Source organism: Thamnophis elegans, chromosome 6 (genome assembly GCF_009769535.1).
Source record: "Thamnophis elegans isolate rThaEle1 chromosome 6, rThaEle1.pri, whole genome shotgun sequence".
Taxonomy (NCBI): Eukaryota; Metazoa; Chordata; class Lepidosauria; order Squamata; family Colubridae; genus Thamnophis; species Thamnophis elegans.
In genome coordinates this window covers 68,922,135-68,947,644 of record NC_045546.1, presented here as the reverse complement: position 1 = coordinate 68,947,644, position 25,510 = coordinate 68,922,135, and the positions used below count along the sequence as shown (strand labels likewise).

At 41.1% G+C, this 25,510-nt stretch overlaps 3 protein-coding genes across 3 annotated transcripts; all 3 read left to right on the top strand.

The window, feature by feature from the left end:
- Positions 1-4,951: 4,951 nt before the first annotated feature.
- On the top strand, positions 4,952-8,641 carry LOC116510771 (protocadherin beta-16-like). Its single transcript, XM_032220419.1, has 2 exons — positions 4,952-7,375; positions 8,351-8,641. Exons 1-2 carry the CDS (start codon positions 4,952-4,954, stop codon positions 8,639-8,641), a joined length of 2,715 nt encoding a protein of 904 aa, XP_032076310.1.
- A 3,749-nt stretch (positions 8,642-12,390) lies between these two features.
- Positions 12,391-17,282, top strand: LOC116510770 (protocadherin beta-16-like). The gene is made up of 2 exons (XM_032220418.1): positions 12,391-14,905; positions 17,082-17,282. The coding sequence occupies exons 1-2, from the start codon at positions 12,488-12,490 to the stop codon at positions 17,280-17,282; spliced, it is 2,619 nt and encodes an 872-aa protein (XP_032076309.1). The 5' UTR covers positions 12,391-12,487.
- A 3,321-nt stretch (positions 17,283-20,603) lies between these two features.
- Positions 20,604-25,284, top strand: LOC116510769 (protocadherin beta-16-like). Its single transcript, XM_032220417.1, has 2 exons — positions 20,604-23,013; positions 25,147-25,284. Exons 1-2 carry the CDS (start codon positions 20,653-20,655, stop codon positions 25,282-25,284), a joined length of 2,499 nt encoding a protein of 832 aa, XP_032076308.1. The 5' UTR covers positions 20,604-20,652.
- Positions 25,285-25,510: the final 226 nt, after the last annotated feature.

The following is a 25,510-nucleotide window of genomic DNA, read 5'->3' as shown; positions in this document are numbered from 1 at the left end:
TCAGAGACATTCTGAGCAAAAAGGTGCGAAGATATCCCTGTTTGGACTTGCTTATAAAAACATTTGGTAAATCTATTCATCGAATGGCAATAGGACTGAAAAGGTTTTGTTATTGGAGAGACATAGGCTGACAGATGGAAGAATACAACTTAAAACTAGCTAAATCTAATTACTCCTATTTGTAATAGATATAGCTGAATAATAACTGATATTGATAGTAATGTATATAATGTGGAGTTGATGATAAATAATAATTGGATATGAGAAAGGAAGGTTAGAAATACTTTTGGACTATATATAAAGGTTATTAATTGCAATAATTACCACTATTACCACTATTAAAAAATAAAATAAAATATATACAGTCAAATATTAATTAACATGGGGAAAATGTTATGATATATGATACTACATAAAGAAGGGAGAATGATAATAAACTATACTGCATGGAAGATGGACTTTTTGGTATTAAATATTATGAATGCTCAGCTAAAATGGAATATGAGGATTTGATATTAATAGAGGATTTTACAAACAAGTAAATGAAATGTCAGCATGTGGATATGGACTAATTCTTTGGCATAGTTAAGGTTGAAGGATGTTTGAATAACTGTAGTTAACTAAAAGTGGAGGTACAATGATGGCAATATGGTAAACATTTGAGTTAAGTTATTTGAATTAATATGAATTAATGGAAGAGATGCACAAAAACATGTTGTAACCAGCTGATATACTTTTTTTAATATAATATATACCTGTGTTGTTTTTTCTTTTTTTGTTTTTTGTTTTTTGTTTTTTCTTCCCTGCCTTGTCTTTTGTTCTTTTTGTCTTTTTTTTTCCTTTTTTTTTTATTTTTTCTTTTCCCACTGGTGTGGGCATGTATTGTTTAAGAGTATTATTATTATCAATATTTTTAAATAATAATTACAGTCAAATGAAAATGGATATATGACGATGGTGATATGTATGAATATCTGAGTTAAAACACTTGAGTTAACATGAGCTATGTTTGTTGACTGTGGAGGAGATGTACCAAAGTTTATTTGTGACCGACTGAGACACTTTCTATAACATGTAAAGAAGGATGTTGTACTTGTTTTAAATTAAAAACTAAAAAAAAATTAATAATAATAAAAAATACTGTAAAACCAGATTAGAAACAAGTTAAAATAGATAAGAAAATGGTAAATGAGCAACTGTCTACCCTAGATGAATTTAAATCACTGAGACCAGATGGATTACACCCCAAGGTTTTGAAGGAACTGGCAGATGTGATCTCAGAACCACTCAGTTGTGAGCGAATACTTTTGACAATATAGTGTATCTTCCAAAGATCTTGGAGCACTAGGGAACTACCAGAGGACTGGAAAAGAGTTGATGTAGTTCCCATCTTCAAAAAAGGGAAAAATAGATCTAGGAAACTACAGACCTATCAACTACTGACCTCAATACCTGGGAAAAGATTATCAAGCAAAGAATCAGTGAACACCTAGAGGCAAACAAAGTCATAACCAAAAGCCAACATGGGTTTGTCAAAAACAGATCATGCTAGACAAATTCTATTCCACTCTTTGACAAAATTAATGGACCAGAGGAATGCTATGGATATAATTTACTTGGAATTCAGCAAGGCATTTGACAATGTAAACCATAATCTACTACTTGATAAAATAGAAAAATGTGGGTTAGACAACATCACCATCAGATGAATTTGTAACTGGCTGACCAACCACACTTAATGAGTAGGCCTCAATGGGACTGCATCCACATAGAGGGAAGTATGCAGTGGGGTACCCGAAGGTTCTGTTTTAGACCCAGTATTCTTCAACATCTTCATCAATGATTTGGACGAGGGCATAGATGGGGAACTCATTAAATTTGCAGATGACACCAGACTGTCAAGAATAGCCAACAGTTCAGAAGATTCAGAAGGATCTTAACAGTCTTGAACATTGGGCGCTATCTAACAAAATGAAATTCAATGGTGAAAAAAGTAAGGTTGTACATTTAGGTAAGAAAAACAAAATGCACAGGTATAGTATAGGTGGTACCTTGCTCAATAGTATTAATTGTGAGAGAGATCGTGGAGTCCTAGTGGACAATCACTTAAATATGGCCAACAGTGTGCTACAGCTGCCAGAAAAAGCCAACACAGTTCTAAACTGCATTAACAGAAGGGTAGAATCAAGATCACAAGTATGTTCTGACCCAGCTCTCCAAACATGACAAACCCTCTGAAGTTAACTCAAAAATTCCTTTACTAGAAGCACCAGCAGCCCCGGCAAAAAGTTTATCTTTCAATGCAGGCTAACAAGTCTGGCTGGCTGGAAGATGAATAGTTGTGTGCTATATCTATTCATCTCCTCCCCCTGCCTTTTATCCCCAGAGCTAGAGTGGTTAGCAGTGGTGGCTCTTCCTTCCCCAGGATTGGCCCATGGCTTTCCACTGCTCTCCTCTCCTCTGCCTTCTGTGTAGCTGCACATCAGGCACTGGACCCAGCTGTTCCTCCTCTTTTCATCAACCACATCCAGACCTGGGGGCTGTTGATTCTCCATCTGAGGGCTGACGGACAGCCCAAGCTCTGCCTCTGTCTCTCTCTCTCTCTCTGCCAGCTCCATTCCCTCTTCCCCTTTGGATCTCTCAAGTTGCCTTGATGCTGACCCTGATTCCTTCACTGCCTTCTCTTCTGATTCAACTGCTGGATGAGTCGATGGCTGACAGGCCACAACAAAGTATTAATACCACTTTATAGAAATAGCAATAGCACTTAGACTTATATACTGCTTCACAGTGCTTTACAGCCCTCTCTAAGTGGTTTACAGAGTTAACCTATTGCCACCAACAATCTGGGTCCTCATTTTACCCACCGTGGAAAGATGGAATGCTGAGTTAATCTTGAGCCTGGTAAGATTCGATCTGCCAAACTGATGGCAGCCGGTAATCAGCAGAAGTAGCCTGCAGTACTGCACTTTAACCACTGCACCATTGTGGCTTTTATATACTTTTTAATGTCTTGGTAAGCCACACTCGGAATACTGCATCCAGTTTTGATTACCATGATGTAAAGAAGATGTTGAGACTCTAGAAAGAATGCAGAGAAGAGCAACAAAGATGACTAGGGGGCTGGAGATTAAAACATATAAAGAATGATTGCTGGAATTGGGTATGTCTAGTTTAATGAAAAGAAGGACTAGAGGTGACATGATAGCAATGTTCTGATATCTCAGGAGTAGCCACAAAGAATAGGGAGTCAACTATTCTCCAAAGCACCTGAGGGCAGGACAAGAAGCAATGGATGGAAACCAGAGGTGATATTCTGCCGGTTTGCCTCGGTTCAGGCAAACCTGTAGTGGTGGCAGTGGGAGGCTCTGCCCCCCCCCCCGCCTTTGACATTATCATGGATGCTCTGTGCAGAAGTGCTACACATGAGCTCTCCCTGTTCAAAACTGGAAGCAAAGATTGGAGCATTTCCTGCCTGGTGGCAACTAATCAAGGAGAGAAGGAACCTAGAACTAAGAAGAAATTTCCTGACAATTAGAACAAAGAACCAGTGGAACAACTTGTGTCCAGAAGTTGTGAATTCTCCAACACTGGAAGTTTTAAAGAAGAGATTGGATAACCACTTGTCTGAAATGGTATAGGGTTTCCTGCCTGAGCAAGGGATTGAACTAGGTCCCTTCCAACTATTCTATTCTATTCTTCTATTCTACACTCTACTCTACTCTACTCTACTCTACTCTACTCTACTCCACTCCACTCCACTCCACTCCACTCCACTCCACTCCACTCCACTCCACTCCACTCTACTCCCTGGATAAATTTATTTGGCTGAATTGAGTGCAGATTTCAAGGAACTATAGTATCTGGGTTGCAAAATGTAGACTGAGATGGTCATAGCAGTTACATATCAGAGTGCATTTGCCCTGTGAATAGCTGAGATAGGCATCTATGAAAGGTTTGTACATCAATTTTGGATTTGTTTATTTTCTGCTCATAACTCTAATAGTGGCTACATTGGTGATGCAGGAATGGGAGAATGACATATTGACAAAATGCACCAGCCATATATTATTCTATAACATCTCTATCCAGTGATTGAAAAAGTTTCATATATTCAATATCTGCTTCACTATTTGATATCTGCTAGAATACTCACTATCCCTGAACAAACTGAAAAACCTTGAATGAGAAGTGAAATGTTTTTTTTTAAAAAATCAAGAAAGTCCAGTTGTCTTTTGGGAGGGGGGAACCACCTTTGGGACAAGTATGACCTGGATGACTGAGAATCTCCATAGACATCCCAGGACAAAGTTGATCTGAAAAATGAAAGTAGATTTAGTTATGCAAATCCTGGCATACTGGTCCTGGCAGAAAGGTGGAATCAATGTAATAACTGATGAGGTTTCTTGGATGAGAAGCAAACTGTCTTCTTCTTCCTTATGGAAAAAACTGTTCAGTTGCTTTTTGAAAAAGCACCTTTGAAATAACCATGACCACGATGACTCAGAATCTCCACAGATGTTTCTATAGATTGAAAGCTATTAATGCATTACTTAGATATCATAAAAGACACCAAGAATGTATAACATTTTGTTCCTTTGAAAAGATGCACACACTATTCCATACACTACAATAAATGCCCTTTTCAAAGGAGTTTCCTAAATTCAGTGCTACATTTTACTTTAGACACAAGGTGGTGCTATTGCACCAAACAGTAAAAAGAGAGATTCGTTTACTTCAGAGTGATCCAGTCATTAGACAAAGGAATCTCAGGACAAAAGGCAACAGCTTTCAATTAAATCTTGAGAAGTTTCCGAAGAAAATACTCTAGTGTGGATACCAAAAAAATAACTCCCACTGGATTCTGATCACAACTATAATGGAAATTACAGCAGTTGCTTTACAAAGAATCTTATTGAATGTATGACCTTCCCTGAAAGAGGCTGAGAAAATGGAAGCATCTCGTACTAGCAGGCAAGTGGTCTTGTTCTTTATTTCTCTGTGTAGCTCTGGTATGTTGTGTGAACCATTCCACTATTCAGTGCCTGAGGAGAAGAAAGCTGGGTCAATAGTAGCAAATGTGCTAAAAGATTTGAAAGTGGATGTGAAGGAGCTCTCTGCTCGCAGAGCACAGTTGATTTCTAAGAGCTCCAGGCAGGATTTCCAGCTGGATCCTCATTCTGGGAATATAATATTGAGGGATAAAATTGACCGCGAAGCTTTGTGTGGTCTGAGTGATCCTTGCACTCTATTCTCTGAAATTCTGCTGGAAAATCCTCTTCAATTCTTCAAAATTGAAGTTCAGGTAGAAGATGTCAATGATAATTCCCCTATTTTCCCTCAGAATCAATTCCTTTTTGAAATACCTGAACAGATTCCCATAAATACACGTTTCCCCTTGGAGACAGCCGAAGATTTAGACAAAGGAAAAAATGCTATCCAGAACTACATACTTAGCCCAAGCGAATATTTTAAGCTGGACGTACAAAGTCAAAACAATGGTAGGAAATATGCAGAACTGCTTTTGGCAAAACCATTAGACCGCGAGGTGATCCCTCAGTTTATCCTCACCCTGGAAGCTGTGGATGGAGGGATCCCAAGGAGAACTGGCACAGCGCAGATAATTATTGATATTCTGGATAACAATGATAATGTGCCCCAATTTGAACAAGCAGTGTATAAAGTGCAGCTAATGGAAAATAGTCATCCAGATTCATTGGTTGCTAAAGTTGAAGCCACTGACAAAGACATTGGATCCTATGCTCACATCATTTACACTTTTAGCCAAGCACCAGCAGATGTACTCCGATCATTCAGATTAAACAATCATACTGGGGAAATTATGCTCGTAGGGAAAATTGATTATGAAGAAAATCATAATTATGAATTCAGCATCAAAGCCACAGATGGAGGAGGATTGTCCGCTTACTGTAAAGTTCTTGTTGACATCGAAGATGAGAATGACAATGCTCCAGAAATAATTGTATCATCCATCACTAATCCTTTACCAGAAAATTCTCCCCCGGAAACACTAGTGGCACTTTTTGGCATCAGAGATCAAGACTCCGGAGACAATGGCAGAACTAACTGCAACACTGAGAAAAACCTGCCTTTTATATTAAAATTGACTGAGAACAATTATTACCAGCTTGTGACTCAACAGCCATTGGACAGAGAACAAATGTCACATTATAACATCACCATCACAGCCACCGACCAAGGTTCTCCCAGACTCACTTCAATGACAGTTATTAGCATTCAACTTTCAGACGTCAATGATAACCCTCCAATGTTTGAAAGAGGTTTCTACAATTTGCACTTACGAGAAAACAACATTCCGGGACTGCTCATTGGATTAGTCCATGCTGTGGATGTGGACACAGAACAGAATGGCAAAGTAATCTACTCACTTTTGTTTGGAGAGATCAGGGAAGAGCCTGCATCATCTTACATCTCCATCAACTCTGAAACTGGGAGTTTGTATGCCATTCGATCTATAGATTATGAGGATATACAGGATTTCCAGGTGATGGTGAGGGCTGTAGACAAGGGCTCACCTCCTTTGAGCTCAGAAACGATGGTCCGAGTTCTTATCATAGATGAAAATGACAATGCCCCCTTCATCCTCTGCCCCCTTCAGAACAACACTTCTCCATCAAATGATCTGGTTCCCAGGGGAGCAGAGACAGGCTACCTAGTCACCAAAGTGGTGGCAATGGACAGAGATTCAGGGCAGAATTCTTGGCTTTCCTATCAGTTGCTGAAGGCCACAGATCCGAGTCTCTTCGCTGTTGGGACTCAGAATGGGGAGGTGAAAACCATGAGGCCGGTGAACATCCGAGACAGTTTCAAACACACTCTTATTGTGGCAGTTAGGGATAATGGGCATCCTCCTCAGTCTGCCTCTGCGACCCTAAGGATTCTTCTAGTGGACGGCTTCTCTGATCCTTACATGAAAATTATGGATAATCCTAAGGATGAAGTCCCGCAGGAGGGAGATCATACTCTAACACTATATTTGATTATCTGCTTGGTTGCCATCTCATCCATTTTTCTGTTTTCTGTCACTGTTTTTATTGCAACCAAGTTTCAGAAGCGAAGGAAGTTCATAGGAAGTTCTCATTCCACAGGGAATTTCCCTGGGGGACCAAATTTGCAAGACAAGTGTGTGGATCCTAATACTGGGGCATCTTCCCAGGCCTACAGCTATGAAGTGTGCTTAGCTGATGGGTCTCTGAGCAGTGAGTTTAAATTCCTTAGGCCTTTCTTTCCTGTTTTTACTATGGAGCATCAAAAAACTCTGCTGAATCCACAGATTCGTAATGATTGCCAGGATCTTCCTAATCAATCGGAGGAAAGAGAGCATATATCCCAGGTGAGAATAATTAATGTAATTACATTATAAATCTATATGGTTTGAGTAACTCAGAAATTATTAATTTCTAAAAATAAAAGATTGTCTATTAATGTACGTTGCTGTGAATTTCCAGAAAACTAGTTCATTTAGGGCCATGATGGAGAACCTATGACACACGTGCTGGAAACCAGAAAAGCAGCCACCCATTGCACATGCACATTCCAGGAAGATCTTTCTGTTTCCAGCACGTGAATGCACATTGGCCACGGTCTCCTGGTTTCTGGCACACATGTGTGCGAAGACCAGTTGTCGCAATGGCCGGCTGGCGCACTGTCTCCAGTGTTCCCCCTGCGCAGCTCCCCCACTCCAGAAGAGCAGCAGCAGCTGCAATGGAAAGGGAAAGAATGACTGGCCGGCTCAAGTGATCGGGGGAGCAGGGCAGCATATGCTGGCTGGGCAGCCGCTACCCCTCCTGCTGCTCCTTCCCTTAGCCATGTTGGACTTCAACAAATTCGAGCGGCAACTAAATGATAATAAACAGGGTAAACATGTGTGGTTGGGGGAAGCAAGTTGGTCGGGTTCAATGCCAGAGGGAGAAAAAAAAGGGCTGGGCTCCTTGTGTGTCTGGCCATCACCTCTTCTTTACCATCCCCCCCCCTACGCCTAATTTGGAATGAGTCTGAAGTGGTTTGGGGGGGGAGGAAGCGAGGCCACAGAAGAGCAGCAGAGGCAGTAGCTGCAAGGGGAAAGGCAGGAGCAACCAGCTGGCTCAAGCTCATGGGGCAGCAGGGTAGGGAGGGAGGCAGGAGCGAGTGACTGGCTTCTCCTCTTCCTGCCAGCTTTTTGCTCTGGGCAGCATCCAGCATGGCAAATTTCAGGCACTTTCAAGGGGGTCGTCTTGGGGTGAAGCCATGTTGACTGCTAATTATTTGATCTATTAATGATATTCCATATGCTGTGCTATGGGAGAAAGCCATCTCTGGCACATTTAAGGGTGTTTGGAAGCATATTCCAAAGGCAATTGGGAGAAAGAGACAACGAAAAGCTAGAAAGTTTATGGGCTATGAGCCTGGCTCAAAGGGCTATCGCTTTAGCAATGGGAGCAGAAGGATAGTAATTTCCAGGTCTGCTGGCTTTGAAGAGCAAAATTGGGGCAGAATTGATGCCAATGTTAGGGATGATCCACTTAGTGATGGTGAATCACTTAGTGACAGTGTCAGCATTCAGGGAGGAGAAGCTGAAAAAGGACAAGAAAAAGAAGATGATGACTTTGATATGAAATAATAAAGAGTTGACACACAAGAATAGTCAATGCCACACAGGTCAGAGCGATGGAACAAAGGAATTCCACTTACAGGTATTCTGCTAGTAAAATAAAGGTGTGTAATGTGTGATATGAGCCAAGAAACTGTCAGGAAGTATTGGCACTACTCAAAGTTGAGCAAGTGAAGTGGAAAGAAGCCGTGGACAAAGAAATGAAATCCATGAATGAACATAAAGTGTTCACATCTATGACTTTGACAAAAGGTTACAAAGCTGAAGGATGTAAATGAGTATACAAAAAGAAACTATTACTCAACAATGAAGTCCAATATAAGGCAAATTTAGTGGCAAAAGGTTTTTGGCAAAAGAAAAATGAGCACTATGATGAGGTGTTTGCACCAATTGTTAAAAGTGAAAAGTTGGTACTAGCTTTGGCAGCAGCCATAAAATTTAGCACTGATATAACCAGAGCAGAATTAGAGGAAGACGTTTATATGGTTCAAGCACCAAGGTACGAAAGTAAAAAAAGGGCTGACACTGTGTATAAACTGAACAAGGCCATTTATGGGCTGAAGCAGTCATTCAGAACTGGAACATCAATATGGCATTGAAGGGTCTTGGGTTCAAGAGTTTCAAGACTGATGGTTGCATATACAGTTGCAAGAAAAAGTATGTGAACCCCTTGGGATTACATGGAGTTTTGTATGAATTGGTTATAAAATGTACTCTGAACGTCATATAATTCACAACAATAGAAAAACACAGCCTGCTGAAATTAATACTACACAAACATTAGATGTTGCCATGGTCTAATTGAACATAACATGTAAACATTCACAGTGCAGGGAAGAAAAAGTATGTGAGCCCCTAGCCTAATGACTTCTCCAAGAGCTAAGCCAGGAGTGAGCCATCCTTGACTCCAATCAGTGTGATGATATTGGATGTGTTGCTGACAGCTGTCCTACCCTTTAAAAACACACACCTGTTTTGCATTTACTGGTTTCAAGAAGCACTGTCTGATGTGAACCATGCCTCGCAGAAAAGAGCTCTCAGAAGACCTATGATCAAAAATTGTTGACTTGCATGAAGCTGGAAGGGGTTACAAAAGTATCCCCCAAAGCCTTGATGTTCATGTGTCCACGGTAAGACAGACTGTCTACAAATGGAGATAGTTTAGCACTGTTGCTACTCTCCCTAGGTATGGTCGTCCTGTAAAAATGACTGCAAGAGCACAGTGCAGAATGCTTCATGAGGTAAAGAAGAATCCTAGAGTGTCAACTAAAGACCTACAGAAACCTCTGGCACATGCTAACATTTTTGTTGACCCATCTACAGTAAGGATAACATTAAACAAGAATGGAATATATGGGAGGACACCACGGAGGAAGCCATTGCTGTCCAAAAAATATATATTACAGCACGTTTGAAGTTTGCAAAAGAGCACCTGGATGTTCCACAGCACTACTGGCAAAATATACTGTGGACAGATGAAACCAAAATTGAGTTCTTTGGGAAAAACACACAACACTATGTGTGGAGAAAAAAAGGCACAGCACACCAACATCAAAACCTCATCCCCACTGCAAAACATGGCGGAGGGAGCATTATGGTTTGGGGCTGCTTTCCTGCCTCAGGGCCTGGACGGATTGTTGTCATTGATGGGAAAATGAATTCCAGGGTTTATCAAGACATTTTGCACGAAAATGTACCACCTGTCCTCCAACTGAAGCTCTGCAGAGGTTGGGTGATGCAACAGGACAATGACTCAAAGCATACAAGTAATTCAACAAAAAAAATGGCTTCAACAGCACAGAATACGCCTCTGGAGTGGCCCAGTCAGAGTCCTGACCTCAACCCAATTGAAATGCTGTGGCATGACCTTAAGAGAGCGATTCACACCAGACATGACAAGAATATTGCTTCATGGAAACAGTTTTGTGAAGAGGAGTGGTCCAAAATTACTCCAGATCGTTGTGCAGGTCTGATCTGCAACTACAGGAAACGTTTGGTTGAGGTTATTGCTGCCAAAGGAGGGTCAACCAGTTATTAAGTCCAATGGTTCACATACTTTTTCCTCCCTGCACTGTGAATGTTTACATGTTATGTTCAATTAAACCATGGGAACATCTAATGTTTGTGTAGTATTATTTTCAGTAGACTGTGTTTGTCTATTGTTGTGACATAGATGAAGTTGAGAGCACATTTTATGACCAATTCATGCAAAACTCCATGTAATCCCAAGGGGTTCACATACTTTTTCTTGCAACTGTATACTGCAAGGTTACACAGCGGAGATTCCTTTTGCTTCATTGCAAAAGATCTGATACAGATGAAGAAATTTGCTAATCAGTTGGGAAAAAGTTTGAATTGAAAAATTTGGATGAAATACAAAACTATCTTGGTGTAGAGATACAAAAAAACGGAGAAAGGTGGTCATGTTCTCAGTCAAAGAAGGAGAATTGAACTGCTGTTGGAGAGATACAACATGAGGGGTTGTAATTCTGCTCCAACACTTATGTCCACACATTTTCACAATTATTTGGGTGAGGATAAAAGGGAAGCCTGTGATCAAGAAATATATCAGTCAGAAATAGGGAGCTTGTTATATCTGTCACAGTGATCCAGACCAAACATAGTTTATGCAGTAAGCATCTTAAGTCACTTTACTGCTGCACCAACACAGTTGCATTAGATGGGTTTAAAAAGAATTCTCAGGTATTTGAAGGGAACTCTGAATTGAGGTCTTCAAATACAGGTCTCTGAAGATTTAAAGTTAAACATTTATGTTGACAGTGATTATACCAATGATGTGCAAACCAGAAAATCCAATTCTGGGATTGTAATATTATTTGGGGAAGCTTTAATTAGATGGATGTCTAGAAAACAAACTACTGTAGCCATTTGTACTGCCGAGGCAGAATTTATTGCTGTATCTGAAATTTGTTCAGAAGTAACTTGGTATGTATATATGTTAAACGATTTAAACATAGAAGTTAATGAAGCTGTAACAGTGTTTGAAGATAATGCTGCTTGCATTAAAATGGCAACAGGTGACAATGAAAAATAGAACCAAGTATGTGGACAATAAACGTTGTAATGTCAGAGAAGTTATCAAAAATAAACTAACCCACTTGCTTCACTGTTCTTCAGAAGACAATCTAGCAGATGTAATGACCAAATCATTCGATGGAGCGCACATTGGGAAGAATATTAAATTATTTGGTTTTATGGCTATTCCAGTCATAAAGGGAGGAGTGTCAGTTTATAAAGAATAAAGACAAATTTCTCAGCTGTTTTAGTCACGATAGTAAAGCTAAAGTTTAGAATTTCTTTTGCACTACAAAAGAGCAGAAAAAAACTGGATTATTAAGATTAAAGCTGTTGCAAGTGTCTGCGTTGAGGTGCGTTTTGAGATTTCTACTTGGTATATGACTTCACTATGCATAGCTATAATAATATATGCACTTGTAAAGCTTACAGTGTATTTATGTCCAAGATGGCCCAATTGCAGTAAATAAAGCAACAAAAGAATTGCTTTTCTGGGACACTAAGTTGGGAAGTCACAACCGCAAAGCAATTGACCAAGTTAAAATACATTTTTGCCTGGTTGGCCACATGGTGGCGATATTGACAAAGAAAATTAGTCTGTTCTGCCTCTTGATCAACATTGGGAGAAGAAACCTAGTTAAAAAAATTGAAAAAGAAAGGGATGTGATTCTTTTATCGTGAAACACATGTAGATTATAAGATGGCAAAAAACTGAACAATTAAATACGATTTCAACCTATTCATCATTCATCATAAAGGAAGGAAAGAAAGACTGAATTTTTGGGCAGAATTTGAGCCTACAAGGAAGAGACTGGAATCATGGAGAATTGCTTTTGGAAAAGGCAAGGTCTGTATGTCCTTCTCTCTTTCTCATTCCTTAGAGTAATGTGTGCTTCAATTCGCTTTTCTGTCCCTGAAGAAAAGAAAAAGGGTTTTTTGGTGGCTAATGTGCTGAAGGAATTGAAACTGAAAACAGGGGAGCTTACCACACGCAAAGCATATTTAGTTGCTGAGGGCACTCAGGAATATTTCCACCTTGATATTCAAACTGGGAATCTGTTGATTAATGATAAAATAGACAGAGAAGCTTTATGTGGCCAGAATGTTCCTTGTCTACTTCTTTCTCAGCTTGTTTTGGAAAACCCCCTAGATATCTTTAATATTGAAATCAAGATAGAAGATGTGAATGACAATGCACCCAAATTTTGGAAAAATGAAGTTAAGGTGGACATTCCTGAAAATATGCCAATAAATATGATATTTCCCTTAGAATTAGCTCAGGATGATGACTTGGGAAATAATAGCATCCAAAATTACATTCTCAGTTCCAATGAGCATTTTCAGCTTGAAGTACAAAAGAATGAAGATAGAAAAGACAATATATACCTTGTTTTGAAGAAAACATTAGATAGGGAGAGGATGCCACACCTTGAATTGATTCTAATGGCTATTGATGGAGGAGTTCCAAAGAAAACCGGCACAGTTCAAATTAATATTAATGTTCTGGATCATAATGATAACTTTCCTCTGTTTAGTAAGTCTGAATACCAGGCAAGAATAAAGGAGAATCTCCCTAAGGGCACCCTTGTGATTAAGGTGGAAGCTACAGATCTGGATTTGGGTTCAAATGCGCAAATCCTCTACTCGTTCCATCAGGTGCCTGAAAGAATAAGCAATTTGTTTTATTTAAATGAAGTTACTGGTGAAATAACTGTTTGGGGAGAGATTGATTATGAGAAAGAAAAGAGCTATAGCATGAGCATCAGAGCAACAGATGGAGGGGGTCTTCCAGGTCAGTGCAATATACTGATAGAGGTTGAAGATGAAAATGACAATCCCCCAGAAGTGTCCATCATATCTCTGATCAGCACTTTAAAGGAAGACTCTCCCCTAGACACAATGGTGGCCCTCTTAAGTATGAGAGACCAAGACTCTGGAGACAACAGTAAAACGGTCTGCTCTGTGCAGATGAATCTCCCTTTTGTGCTGAAAGCCACCACAAACAACTTTTATCAGCTTGTGCTCCAAAGTCCCCTAGACAGAGAGACGGTCACTGAATACAACATCACCATCACTGCCATTGACTGGGGAGCTCCTAGGCTCACTTCAACAAGATTGATTAATGTTCAGATCTCCGATGTCAATGATAACTCTCCCCTTTTTGAAAAGTCTTCATATGACATGCAAATCAGGGAGAATAATATTCCAGGCTTGCTCATTGGCTCAGTCCATGCTCTGGATGTGGACACAATGCTGAATGCTAAAGTGAATTACTTAGTTCTGCCTGGGAAGGGTGATGGCATGGTGACTTCTTACATCTCAATCAACTCTGAAACTGGAAACATGTATGCCCTCCGATCCCTGGACTATGAGCAGATAAGAGGCTTCAGAGTCACTGTGAGGGCATCTGATGGTGGTTCTCCTTCCCTGAGCTCAGAAGTGCTTGTCCGAATCCACATCATAGATGAGAATGACAACGCTCCCTTCTTCCTGTATCCCCTCCAGAACAACACATCCCCATACAATGAGCTGCTTCCCAAGTCAGCCGAGGCCGGCTATCTGGTCACCAAGGTGGTTGCAGTGGACGCAGATTCTGGCCAAAACTCCTGGCTTTCCTATGAATTGCTGAAGGCCACAGACCCAGCCCTTTTCAGCATAGGAGCGCAGAATGGGGAAGTGAAAACCAGGAGAGTCCTGAATGAGCGAGACCCAAGTAAGCAGAGGCTGGTGATACTGGTCAGAGACAACGGCCTTCCTCCACAGACCAGCACGGCGTTGCTTAATGTTCTTCTTGTGGATGGCTTTTCGGATCCCTTCCTGAGGAGGGTGGATGTCAGTGTGCAAGAACCGGAAGAAGATAAAACCTTGACCAAGTATCTGGTGATCTGCTTGGCTGCAGTCTCCTTTGTGTTCCTGGTCTGCATTGTTGTGTTTATTGTGGTCAAAGTCTTCAAGAAGGACCCACAAAGCCAATTTCCTACTACTCATCCCCACTTCCCAACTGCCAGTTCTGATACTCCAGGGAACTGTGCTGATTCACAGAATGGATCGCTTTCCAGGACTTACCGTTATGATGTTTGTTTGACTGGTGGATCCTTAAGTAGTGAGTTCCGATTTCTCAGGCCTCTCTTTCCTGTCTTTTCGGTGGGAGATGTTAACGTCCCAGGGAACAGTAATATTTCTTCAGGCATCCAAGATACTTCTGAGCAGGTTGCAGTAAATGGCGCAAAGAAAGAGGTGAGGAAAAACATGCAATTAATTCAGCCTCTTCCTATTCATTTTCCCTCTATTCCTTTTGCTCTATCAGTTATTCTTGAACTAAATGCTTATTTATTTATTAATGATGAAACAGAAGAGCCAGGGAGGATTTGTTGTATACAGTGTTTCATTCCAGCTATTTTAGGTGTTGGATATCTTCCTCTATTTACTCTGAGTCTTTGGTCAAATTAAAACAACAAAATCTACAAAATTTTTCACAGTCATGATTGTGTTGTAATAATCAGTGGCTGCTTGATTTTCCAGGGTGAATTCTCTGACCTGCCTTAGCTCTCTGTCAGAGTGGATAGGGAATGGGAGGTGGAATTTAAACTCTTAAAGCCTGGGTGTTCAAGACCTATAGCGTTATGTACTTCAAACCTGGCACTCCCACTAGCGAAGCAGCCAATGCTACATATTCAGTTTTTTGACCTTTGAATTGCAATTGGGGATTAATGCTTGAAGCTTAAAAGTAAGCTTTTAACCCACACAGAAGGAACCATCCCGGGGAGAGCCTTAAAAGAATGGTCTCGGTGAGATTGCAGGTCAATTGAATATTGTTAAGACTTTGACATCTAGGGACCTTGGGGGCCACCTTGTTAACCTGAAATATGTGGTTGTATGGCCTGTGGCCCTGATGCTATCCCAAGAGGCACATGGTCAGAATGTCTTTTATAGACCTTCATCCTGCTAGGCAAAAATCAGTGATATTGAGTATCTCTCATGCTAGGTACTCCCAAACATTCCCTTTATCTGGAAAAAAAAGCTTGGTTCTAGGAACCCGATGGCATAGATTGTGAACATAAACATACAACATAGCTTACAATATTTTGCCTTACTTCCCTTTGCTGTCCCTTCCTCCATTTCCTTCAATTTCAAAAGGAGTCCTTAACAGTCCACTCCTCAGTTTCTGGGTCCTTCCTGGGTCACAGAGATCCACCTTTTATGTAGTCATAGGTTCTGAGTTATGGTCCAGCACTGCTAGGTTTACATGAGTCCCGTGATCCAGGAGCTCTTTTCTACTACTTTTGATTGCTGTCTATGTGGTCAGTAGAATCTGTTCTTATTTATAAGCCCCTTCCTCACCCAGCTACAGACTTGCTCAGCAGAGAGGCCATAGGTTTTTGCTTTTGGTCATCAGGGAGGGGAGGGGTGGTCAGTGCTGACTTGTGGTTGTCCTAGAATATTCAAAAGTACTGCTTCTGGCCAAATTTGTCATCTGGGGTTATCCTTAAGCAAAGCCCAGTCCTTACATATCTCCCTTGCTTGTTTTCTTTTCATACCAGCTAGGATGGGCACTCACCTCTCATCCCATGCCATGAACAAGTCTCCTAGAAGGGACGTGGGCATAATCCTCAAACTATAGCTTCCCCTGTTCTCCTTCAGATGTGGGGTTCAATTGGCTTAGCCGGTCCTTCCCCTGCAACTTACCTGCCTCCCCACCTGTCATTTTTTTGGACCAAAAGGGGCTCCAGAAGAACTCTGGTTCCCTAGCAGAATAAAGTCAGAGCCAAAGAGCCAGTGCTGTCTGAAGATGTCTCCTTGGTCATGTGGCCAGCATGACTTAATGCCGAAGGTGCATGGAATGCTGTTACCTTCCCACCAAAGGTGGTAGCTATTTTCTACTTGCTATCAACTTGTAAAGCATTTCCATGTCTGTTATCAAGTTGACATTGGAGGAAAGGGGGGGGGGGAGAGAATTCCAGGCATATTTTCGGCTAGACTCAGATCTCAGATTATCACAGCAGGCTTGTGAGGCACGAAATTTTACAACCTGCTGCAGCACCTCATTGGCAAATGTGATTTATGACCCAGACTGAGGGAAGGGGAGAAACAGGGGTAAAGTTCAGCCATAATTATACTGAAGTTAGATCTGACTCCACATGGGTATTGCCGAGATGTTGTTCCTAATAAATGATTGGATTTCTTTTGAACTTGGCTCGAGGCTCATAAGTTAATTAGGGCATATTTTGAAAACCTGACACTTGTATTTTTTATGTGCTTTCAAACTGCTAGGTTGGCAGAAGCTGGGACAAGTAACAGGAGCTCACTCCATTACGTGGCACTAGGGATTCAAACTGCTGAACTGTCACCTTTTTGATCAACAAGCTCAGCGCCTTAGCCACTGAACCACTGTGTCCCTGTGGCTTACCCACAGACAAAAGAGATCTGTTACAGCCACAGTATTGGCCCTGTACCTCCTATAGCTGGGTTGGCTGGGAGTCCCTTTGTGGTCGCCAAATTGGTGGAAGAAAAATTCATATTTGTCCCTCGAGCTGGGATGAAGCTGTCAGCGCTTGAGAGCAAATGTACAAGGAAGCAAGCTGCTGGAAAGAAGTTTATTTTAGGAAGCCAGTGACATCAACAATGGGTTCCGATCCAGCCAGTTGATGTGTGAAGCAATTATTGGAGTTTTTATACTCTTTCCAGCTTTTGTGATTCAGATATTTCAATAAGGTCTGATGGTGTGCCTTTTGATGGGATAATTTCTTTGGGCGTGGTCATTCAGGGTGGTCAATCATAGCCATTGGAAGGGGAGGGAGATGTAAAGCCAGGGAGTAGGGATGTGCCTATTGTGTTAATCTTTTCAATACTGATTGCCTTAGCTTTCTTGTGTTAATCCTGTCAATAATGATTGCTTTAGCTGAAAGCAAAGGGTCTGTCTCCGGCTGCATTCCTGTAGTTTTCCTTATCACCACTTGCTAAGTGGTTCTTGACAGTCTGTCCAGCACTTTCCCTAGACTGAGAGGTGGGAAGAAGTGTTTCTTGGTGAACTTTTATTCTGCAGCTTGTGTTTTTACTCACTATTTGGTTTAAAGGGTAAAAGGCTATATTTTCTATCAGAGTCTTTTGGTTAATTCTAACAGGTCAGAGCAAATGTTGATAGAACTATCATTTTGTCAAGACAAGGTTGCCTTCTACATTCATTTAAATTTCTCTGAGTTGTAATCCAGTTTCAAAAACTATGAAGCCCTAGTGGGAAACCCATTATAAGTTAACATTAGTCCTTTGGAACAGTGCATGCCATCCAGTATGGGATTCTAAATCTTTTCTTACCAGTTCTGTGAGAGAGCGCTTTGTGCATGCATGCAGCTAAGACTGTCTTTGATGAAAGCGCTGGTGAGCTGAACTGTTTTTTTTTATCTCAGCTGAGAGGCAGCAATCTGCTCTGCTGTATAAATCAGCTGAGCTAAAAAAAAACAAGGGAATATAGGACAGGGAATGGCGGGGGCAGGAGTGGGAGCCCAGCCAGAGGTGATATTTGCCAGTTCTCCAAACTACTCAAAATTTCTGCTACCGGTTCACCAAAACCAGTTCAAACCAGCAAATTACCACCTCTGATACCATCTTGAAAGGCACAGCTTTTGTATCTCTATGCTCTACTCCCGTAGAAGTTTAATCAAACTTCCACACTGACAGCCTGGATTTGGAGAAAATAGCATATAAGTTTCTAAGTGCACATGGTTAGTATCAAGTTAGAGAAGGACCAGAACAGTTCAGTGTCAGAGAGTATTTTTTTTAAATGAACAAGGGGCCTAGATTCAATTCCTGCCCATAATTGAGGATAAATTTATGATTTTTTAAATATTTGCTCAGAGAATTCAGAGATTGCTTTGAACTGTATGTTTTCACTTCTGCTTAATAAAAGCTTCCTTTTGAAATACTTCATTTTAAGAGTCTTCTTTTTCTTAAACTAGAAGGAGAGACCATCCTTACAGCTGCTTTGACTGATGGTAATTTTTTCAATGCCCATGGTTTTCAAGTGATGATCCAACTATTTTATGATTGCTTGAGTTGAATCCACTATTCCAAGTGTTATGAATCTAATGATTGGGATTGCCGCAGTGTTAATTGCCTTGATGGTATTTCCTACACTGAATTTTGACTTAAAATCTTCTTCACTTTCTTGATGTATTCATTTCTGATCTTCTTCTTAACTTCAGTGTGCTTGAAAGATTATCAGCTTGAAGAATACCCAGGTATTTATAGTGATAGTCTTCGTCCAGACTCTGATGCAGTTTCCAAAGGACATCTTAATTCCCTATGGAATTAAAATGGTTTTCACCATTTTTCTCCTGTTGGTGGTGAGGGTGGAACATTGGTTGAGCCCAAATTTCATTGCAATATCTTGATCTTATATATGGACAGAATTGAACAATGATTCTATTTCAGATAGTGCTTTTCCATCCAACTTCATATCAACCATGTAAAGGAAATGAGATAGTCTGGCAGATATTTTGGATGTTTGATAATGATGGTCTGATCTTTTCACTATAGTTGACAGGAGAATCAGTGCAATAAGAAACATGGTAGTCAACGATCTCCTTGAAATATTCCTTTCTTGATATTATTATCATGGTTGGTTGCACGATCAGCTATCAGGCTATCAGACTGGATTTATTCACCTATTGTGCCCCCCCCCCAAGAAGCTGGAATAGGCAGATGTTGTTTGATGGTGTTAACAATTTCATTGCACAATGTAAGCTGTTTCAAAGAAAATTACCCCTTGCAATTGTTATTATTATAATTCATCACACAGTCAGCTTATTATTATAAAAAAACCTACAATCCATGGAACTGATTAAGTCAACTCTAAGCCATGAAAGATATACAACATTACATATTAAGGTGGTTGCCCTAAAACATTTGCTAAATAATTTATTAAATAAATACCTCTGGAAATTCAAAAATGATACAGGTCGTTGTCTGTCTACACCTTAGCTTCAAAGATACATTGCAAATTTCTGAAATGTTAGATATAAAATATAAGAATACAGTCTCCATCACTCTTCCAAGATGGTTTAACATGATAGTCAATTGTTCATTTCTGTCCTTCTGTTTACATCAAATTTATTACAAAAATGAAAAAAAAATCCAAAACAAAATATTAGATAGACAAGAGAGGTAAAAACCTCTAGAAAGTAATAAGAAAAAAAGAAAGAAAGAAATGCAGTGGCAACTTCTGCAAATTGAATCTTTTTAATTTAAATTTCTGGCTGCTTAATTTCCTTCTGAAAGGAAATATGAAATATCTAGATATTAATGGAAGTGAAAATCATGATTGTATCCAAATATAACCTACATGGTCATTATAAATGTACGACAAGAAAAGGTGCAAATAAAAATAAAACACAAAAATTATATTCCTCTGATTCCTTGTATTTATGGTACTTTATACATACATTCATATCACAACGATATCAAAAATTATAGCTCTTATATTTTGGGAGAAATCTTTTTCTCTAGATTGAAAGCTATTAATATTTTTTTGATATGACAAAAGACACCAGGATTGTATAACATTTTGTTCCTTTGAAAAGATGCCCACACTATTCTATACACTACAATAAATGCCCTTTTCAAAGGAGTTTCCTAAATTCAGTGCTACATTTTACTTTAGACACAAGGTGGTGCTATTGCACCAAACAGTAAAAAGAGAGATTCGTTTACCTCAGAGTGATCCAGTCATTAGACAAAGGAATCTCAGGACAAAAGGCAACAGCTTTCAATTAAATCTTGAGAAATTTCCGAAGAAAATACTCTAGTGTGGATACCAAAAAAATAACTCCTACTGGATTCTGATCACAACTATAATGGAAATTACAGCAGTTGCTTTACAAAGAATCTTATTGAATGTATGACCTTCCCTGAAAGAGGCTGAGAAAATGGAAGCATCTCGTACTAGCAGGCAAGTGGTCTTGTTCTTTATTTCTCTGTGTAGCTCTGGTATGTTGTGTGAACCATTCCGCTATTCAGTGCCTGAGGAGAAGAAAGCTGGGTCAATAGTAGCAAATGTGCTAAAAGATTTGAAAGTGGATGTGAAGGAGCTCTCTGCTCGCAGAGCACAGTTGATTTCTAAGAGCTCCAGGCAGGATTTCCAGCTGGATCCTCGTTCTGGGAATATAATATTGAGGGATAAAATTGACCGTGAAGCTTTGTGTGGTCTGAGTGATCCTTGCACTCTATTCTCTGAAATTCTGCTGGAAAATCCTCTTCAATTCTTCAAAATTGAAATTCAGGTAGAAGATGTCAATGATAATTCCCCTATTTTCCCTCAGAATCAATTCCTTTTTGAAATACCTGAACAGACTCCCATAAATGCACGTTTTCCCTTGGAGACAGCCGAAGATTTAGACAAAGGAAAAAATGCTATCCAGAACTACATACTTAGCCCAAACGAATATTTTAAGCTGGACGTACAAAGTCAAAACAATGGTAGGAAATATGCAGAACTGCTTTTGGCAAAACCATTAGACCGCGAGGTGATACCTCAGTTTATCCTCACCCTGGAAGCTGTGGATGGAGGGATCCCAAGGAGAACTGGCACAGCGCAGATAATTATTGATATTCTGGATAACAATGATAATGTGCCCCAATTTGAACAAGCAGTGTATAAAGTGCAGCTAATGGAAAATAGTCATCCAGGTTCATTGGTTGCTAAAGTTGAAGCCACCGACAAAGACATTGGATCCAACGCTCACATCATTTACACTTTTAGCCAAGCACCAGCAGATGTACTCCGATCATTCAGGTTAAACAATCATACTGGGGAAATTATGCTCGTAGGGAAAATTGATTATGAAGAAAATCATAATTATGAACTCAGCATCAAAGCCACAGATGGAGGAGGATTGTCCGCTTACTGTAAAGTTCTTGTTGACATTGAAGATGAGAATGATAATGCTCCAGAAATAATTGTATCAGCCATCACTAATCCTTTACCTGAAAATTCTCCCCCGGAAACACTGGTGGCACTTTTTAGCATCAGAGATCACGACTCCGGAGACAATGGCAGAACTAACTGCAACACTGAGAAAAACCTGCCTTTTATATTAAAACGGACTGAGAACAATTATTACCAGCTTGTGACTCAACAGCCATTGGACAGAGAACAACTGTCACATTATAACATCACCATCACAGCCACCGACCAAGGTTCTCCCAGACTCACTTCAATGACAGTTATTAGCATTCAACTTTCAGACGTCAATGATAACCCTCCAATGTTTGAAAGAGGTTTCTACAATTTGCACTTACGAGAAAACAACATTCCAGGACTGCTCATTGGATCAGTCCATGCTGTGGATGTGGACACAGAACAGAATGGCAAAGTAACCTACTCTCTTTTGTTTGGAGAGATCAGAGAAGAGCCTGCATCATCTTACATCTCCATCAACTCTGAAACTGGGAACTTGTATGCCATTCGATCTATAGATTATGAGGATATACAGGATTTCCAGGTGATGGTGAGGGCTGTAGACAAGGGCTCACCTCCCTTGAGCTCAGAAACGATGGTCCGAGTTCTTATCACAGATGAAAATGACAATGCCCCCTTCGTCCTCTGCCCCCTTCAGAACAGCACTTCTGCATCAAATGATCTGGTTCCCAGGGGAGCAGAGACAGGCTACCTAGTCACCAAAGTGGTGGCAGTGGACAGAGATTCAGGGCAGAATTCTTGGCTTTCCTATCAGTTGCTGAAGGCCACAGATCCGAGTCTCTTCGCTGTTGGGACTCAGAATGGGGAGGTGAAAACCATGAGGCCGGTGAACATCCGAGACAGTTTCAAACACACTCTTATTGTGGCAGTTAGGGATAATGGGCATCCTCCTCAGTCTGCCTCTGCGACCCTAAGGATTCTTCTAGTGGACGGCTTCTCTGATCCTTACATGAAAATTATGGATAATCCTAAGGATGAAGTCCCGCAGGAGGGAGATCATACTCTAACACTATATTTGATTATCTGCTTGGTTGCCATCTCATCCATTTTTCTGCTTTCTGTCACTGTGTTTTTTGCAACCAAGTTTCAGAAGCGAAGGAAGTTCATAGGAAGTTCTCATTCTGCATCGAATTTTCCTGGGGGACCAAATTTGCAAGACAAGGGTGTGGATCCTAATACTGGGGCATCTTCCCAGGCCTACAGCTATGAAGTGTGCTTAGCTGATGGGTCTCTGAGCAGTGAGTTTAAATTCCTTAGGCCTTTCTTTCCTGTTTTTACTATGGAGCATCAAAAAACTCTGCTGAATCCACAGATTCGTAATGATTGCCAGGATCTTCCTAATCAATCGGAGGAAAGAGAGCATATATCCCAGGTGAGAATAATTAATATAATTACATTATAAATCTACATGGTTTGAGTAACTAAGAAATTATTAATTTCTAAAAATAAAAGATTGTCTATTAATGTACGTTGCTGTGAATTTCCAGAAAACTAGTTCATTTAGGGCCATGATGGAGAACCTATGACACACGTGCTGGAAACCAGAAAAGCACCCACCCATTGCACATGCACACTCCAGGAAGATCTTTCTGTTTCCAGCACGTGAATGCACATTGGCCACGGTCTCCTGGTTTCTGGCACACATGCATGCGAAGACTAGTTGTCGCAATGGCCGGCTGGCGCACTGTCTCCACTGTTCCTCCTGCGCAGCTCCCCCACTCCAGAAGAGCAGCAGCAGCTGCAATGGAAAGGGACGGAATGACTGGCCGGCTCAGGTGCTCGGGGGAGCAGGGCAGCATATGCTGGCTGGGCAGCCGTTACCCCTCCTGCTGCTCCTTCCCCTAGCCATGTTGGACTTCAACAAATTCGAGCGGCAACTAAATGATAACAAACAGGGTAAACATGCGTGGTTGGGGGAAGCAAGTTGGTCGGGTTCAATGCCAGAGGGAGAAAAAGAAGGGTTGGGAATCCTTCTTTACCATCCCCCTCCCTACGCCTAATTTGGAATGAGTATGAAGTGGTTGGGGGGGGGAGGAAGTGAGGCCACAGAAGAGCAGCAGTGGCTGTAGCTGCAAGGGGAAAGGCAGGAGCAACCAGCTGGCTCAAGCTCATGGGGCAGCAGGGTAGGGAGGGAGGCAGGAGCGAGTGATTGGCTTCTCCTCTTCCTGCCAGCTTTTTGCTCTGGGCAGCATCCAGCATGGCAAATTTCAGGCACTTTCAAGGGCCGCATTTGCAAACTAGGGTGCGTGTTGTGGTACTGTGTGTTTGGTGTGGACACGATTGAGTCTGGTTTAAGCTGCAGCGCTCCGAGATTGCAAGCCACAATGCCATTACTTGGCCCTGCTCAAGAATGGCAAAGACTGCTGGGTCTCTTCAAGAGTCCCGGAAATGTCCGGCTTCCTGCCACTGCATGAGATACAAAGGGAAGTGGGCCACCTTTCTGATGCTCGGCCAGCTGCTCTGTTTTCCTCTGAGTGTGGGCCCTTGCTCCAAGGGTAGCACGCCAGCATCAGCAGGCTGTGTGGTTTGCTCCTTTGTGGTCCTGCCCGCTGGCATGGCTGGCTGGTGGGATGCTGCCCAGAGCGAGAGGCTGGCAGGAGAAGGAGGAACCACTGCTGCCTCTGCAAATCAGGCCATTTGTGCCAGCAAAGGTTGGTCCAAAATGGGAGGCGTATGCACACACAGGGGGTGTGTGTGGGGGCTGCATGCATGCATAGGGGCTGCACATTGCATTATGGGTTCCAGCATATGAAACTGCTGGCATGCACACATGCACATACTTTCGGCATGCAACAACAAAAAGATTAGCCACCACTGGTTTAGGATAATATACTGAGAAATTTGTATTGGTTTAACATATGTTTTAGTTCCTATATGAGTATTTGTCCTGTGTGGTAATTGTAGCAAATCTAATCTGGTAAGTGAGAAGCTATAAAATACATTAATATAAAATGTAAAATACACTGCCTAAAGGAAAATCATACAATTCTCGCGGAAGGAAACAATTCATAAGGTTTTCCAATATGGAAGCTGCAGCTGGTGCATCATGTGGTGGCATGGGCAATTCTTTGGGCCTGAAGGATGTCCCATGTCCCAGAATTCATGTCAGCAAGTTTAGGAAGAACATATAGACACACTACTCCATACACGGCAGCTGAGAATGGCGTAGCTGAAAGAAGGAATGGGGTCTTACAAACAATGAAAGATTCATTGCTGAAGGATTCTGGCTTGAGCAGGTCGTATTGGGGTGAAGCCATGTTGACTGCTAATTATTTGATCAATAGGCTGTAGAGTTCATCTATTAATGATATTCCATATGCTGTGCTATGGGAGAAAGCCATCTCGGGCACATTTAAGGGTGTTTGGAAGCATATTCCAAAGGCAATTGGGAGAAAGAGACAACGAAAAGCTAGAAAGTTTATGGGCTATGAGCCTGGCTCAAAGGGCTATCGCTTTAGCAATGGGAGCAGAAGGATAGTAATTTCCAGGTCTGCTGGCTTTGCAGAGCAAAATTGGGGCAGAATTGATGCCAATTTTAGGGATGATCCACTTAGTGATGGTGAATCACTTAGTGACAGTGTCAGCATTCAGGGAGGAGAAGCTGAAAAAGGACAAGAAAAAGAAGATAATGACTCTGATATGAAACAATAAAGAGTTGACACATAAGAATAGTCAACGCCACACAGGTCAGAGCGATGGAACAAAGGAATTCCACTTACAGGTATTCTGCTAGTAAAATAAAAGTGTGTAATGTGTGATATGAGCCAAGAAACTGTCAGGAAGTATTGGCACTACTCAAAGTTGAGCAAGTGAAGTGGAAAGAAGCCGTGGACAAAGAAATGAAATCCATGAATGAACATAAAGTGTTC

Coding starts and splice junctions, on each gene's coding strand:
- LOC116510771 (XM_032220419.1), top strand. CDS start 4,952: ATGGAAGCATCTCGTACTAGCAGGCAAGTGGTCTTGTTCTTTATTTCT. Junction 7,376..8,350: donor AAAGAGAGCATATATCCCAG/GTGAGAATAATT, acceptor GGCACATTTAAG/GGTGTTTGGAAGCATATTCC.
- LOC116510770 (XM_032220418.1), top strand. CDS start 12,488: ATGGAGAATTGCTTTTGGAAAAGGCAAGGTCTGTATGTCCTTCTCTCT. Junction 14,906..17,081: donor TAAATGGCGCAAAGAAAGAG/GTGAGGAAAAAC, acceptor GCTTACCCACAG/ACAAAAGAGATCTGTTACAG.
- LOC116510769 (XM_032220417.1), top strand. CDS start 20,653: ATGTTGTGTGAACCATTCCGCTATTCAGTGCCTGAGGAGAAGAAAGCT. Junction 23,014..25,146: donor AAAGAGAGCATATATCCCAG/GTGAGAATAATT, acceptor CTGGCTTTGCAG/AGCAAAATTGGGGCAGAATT.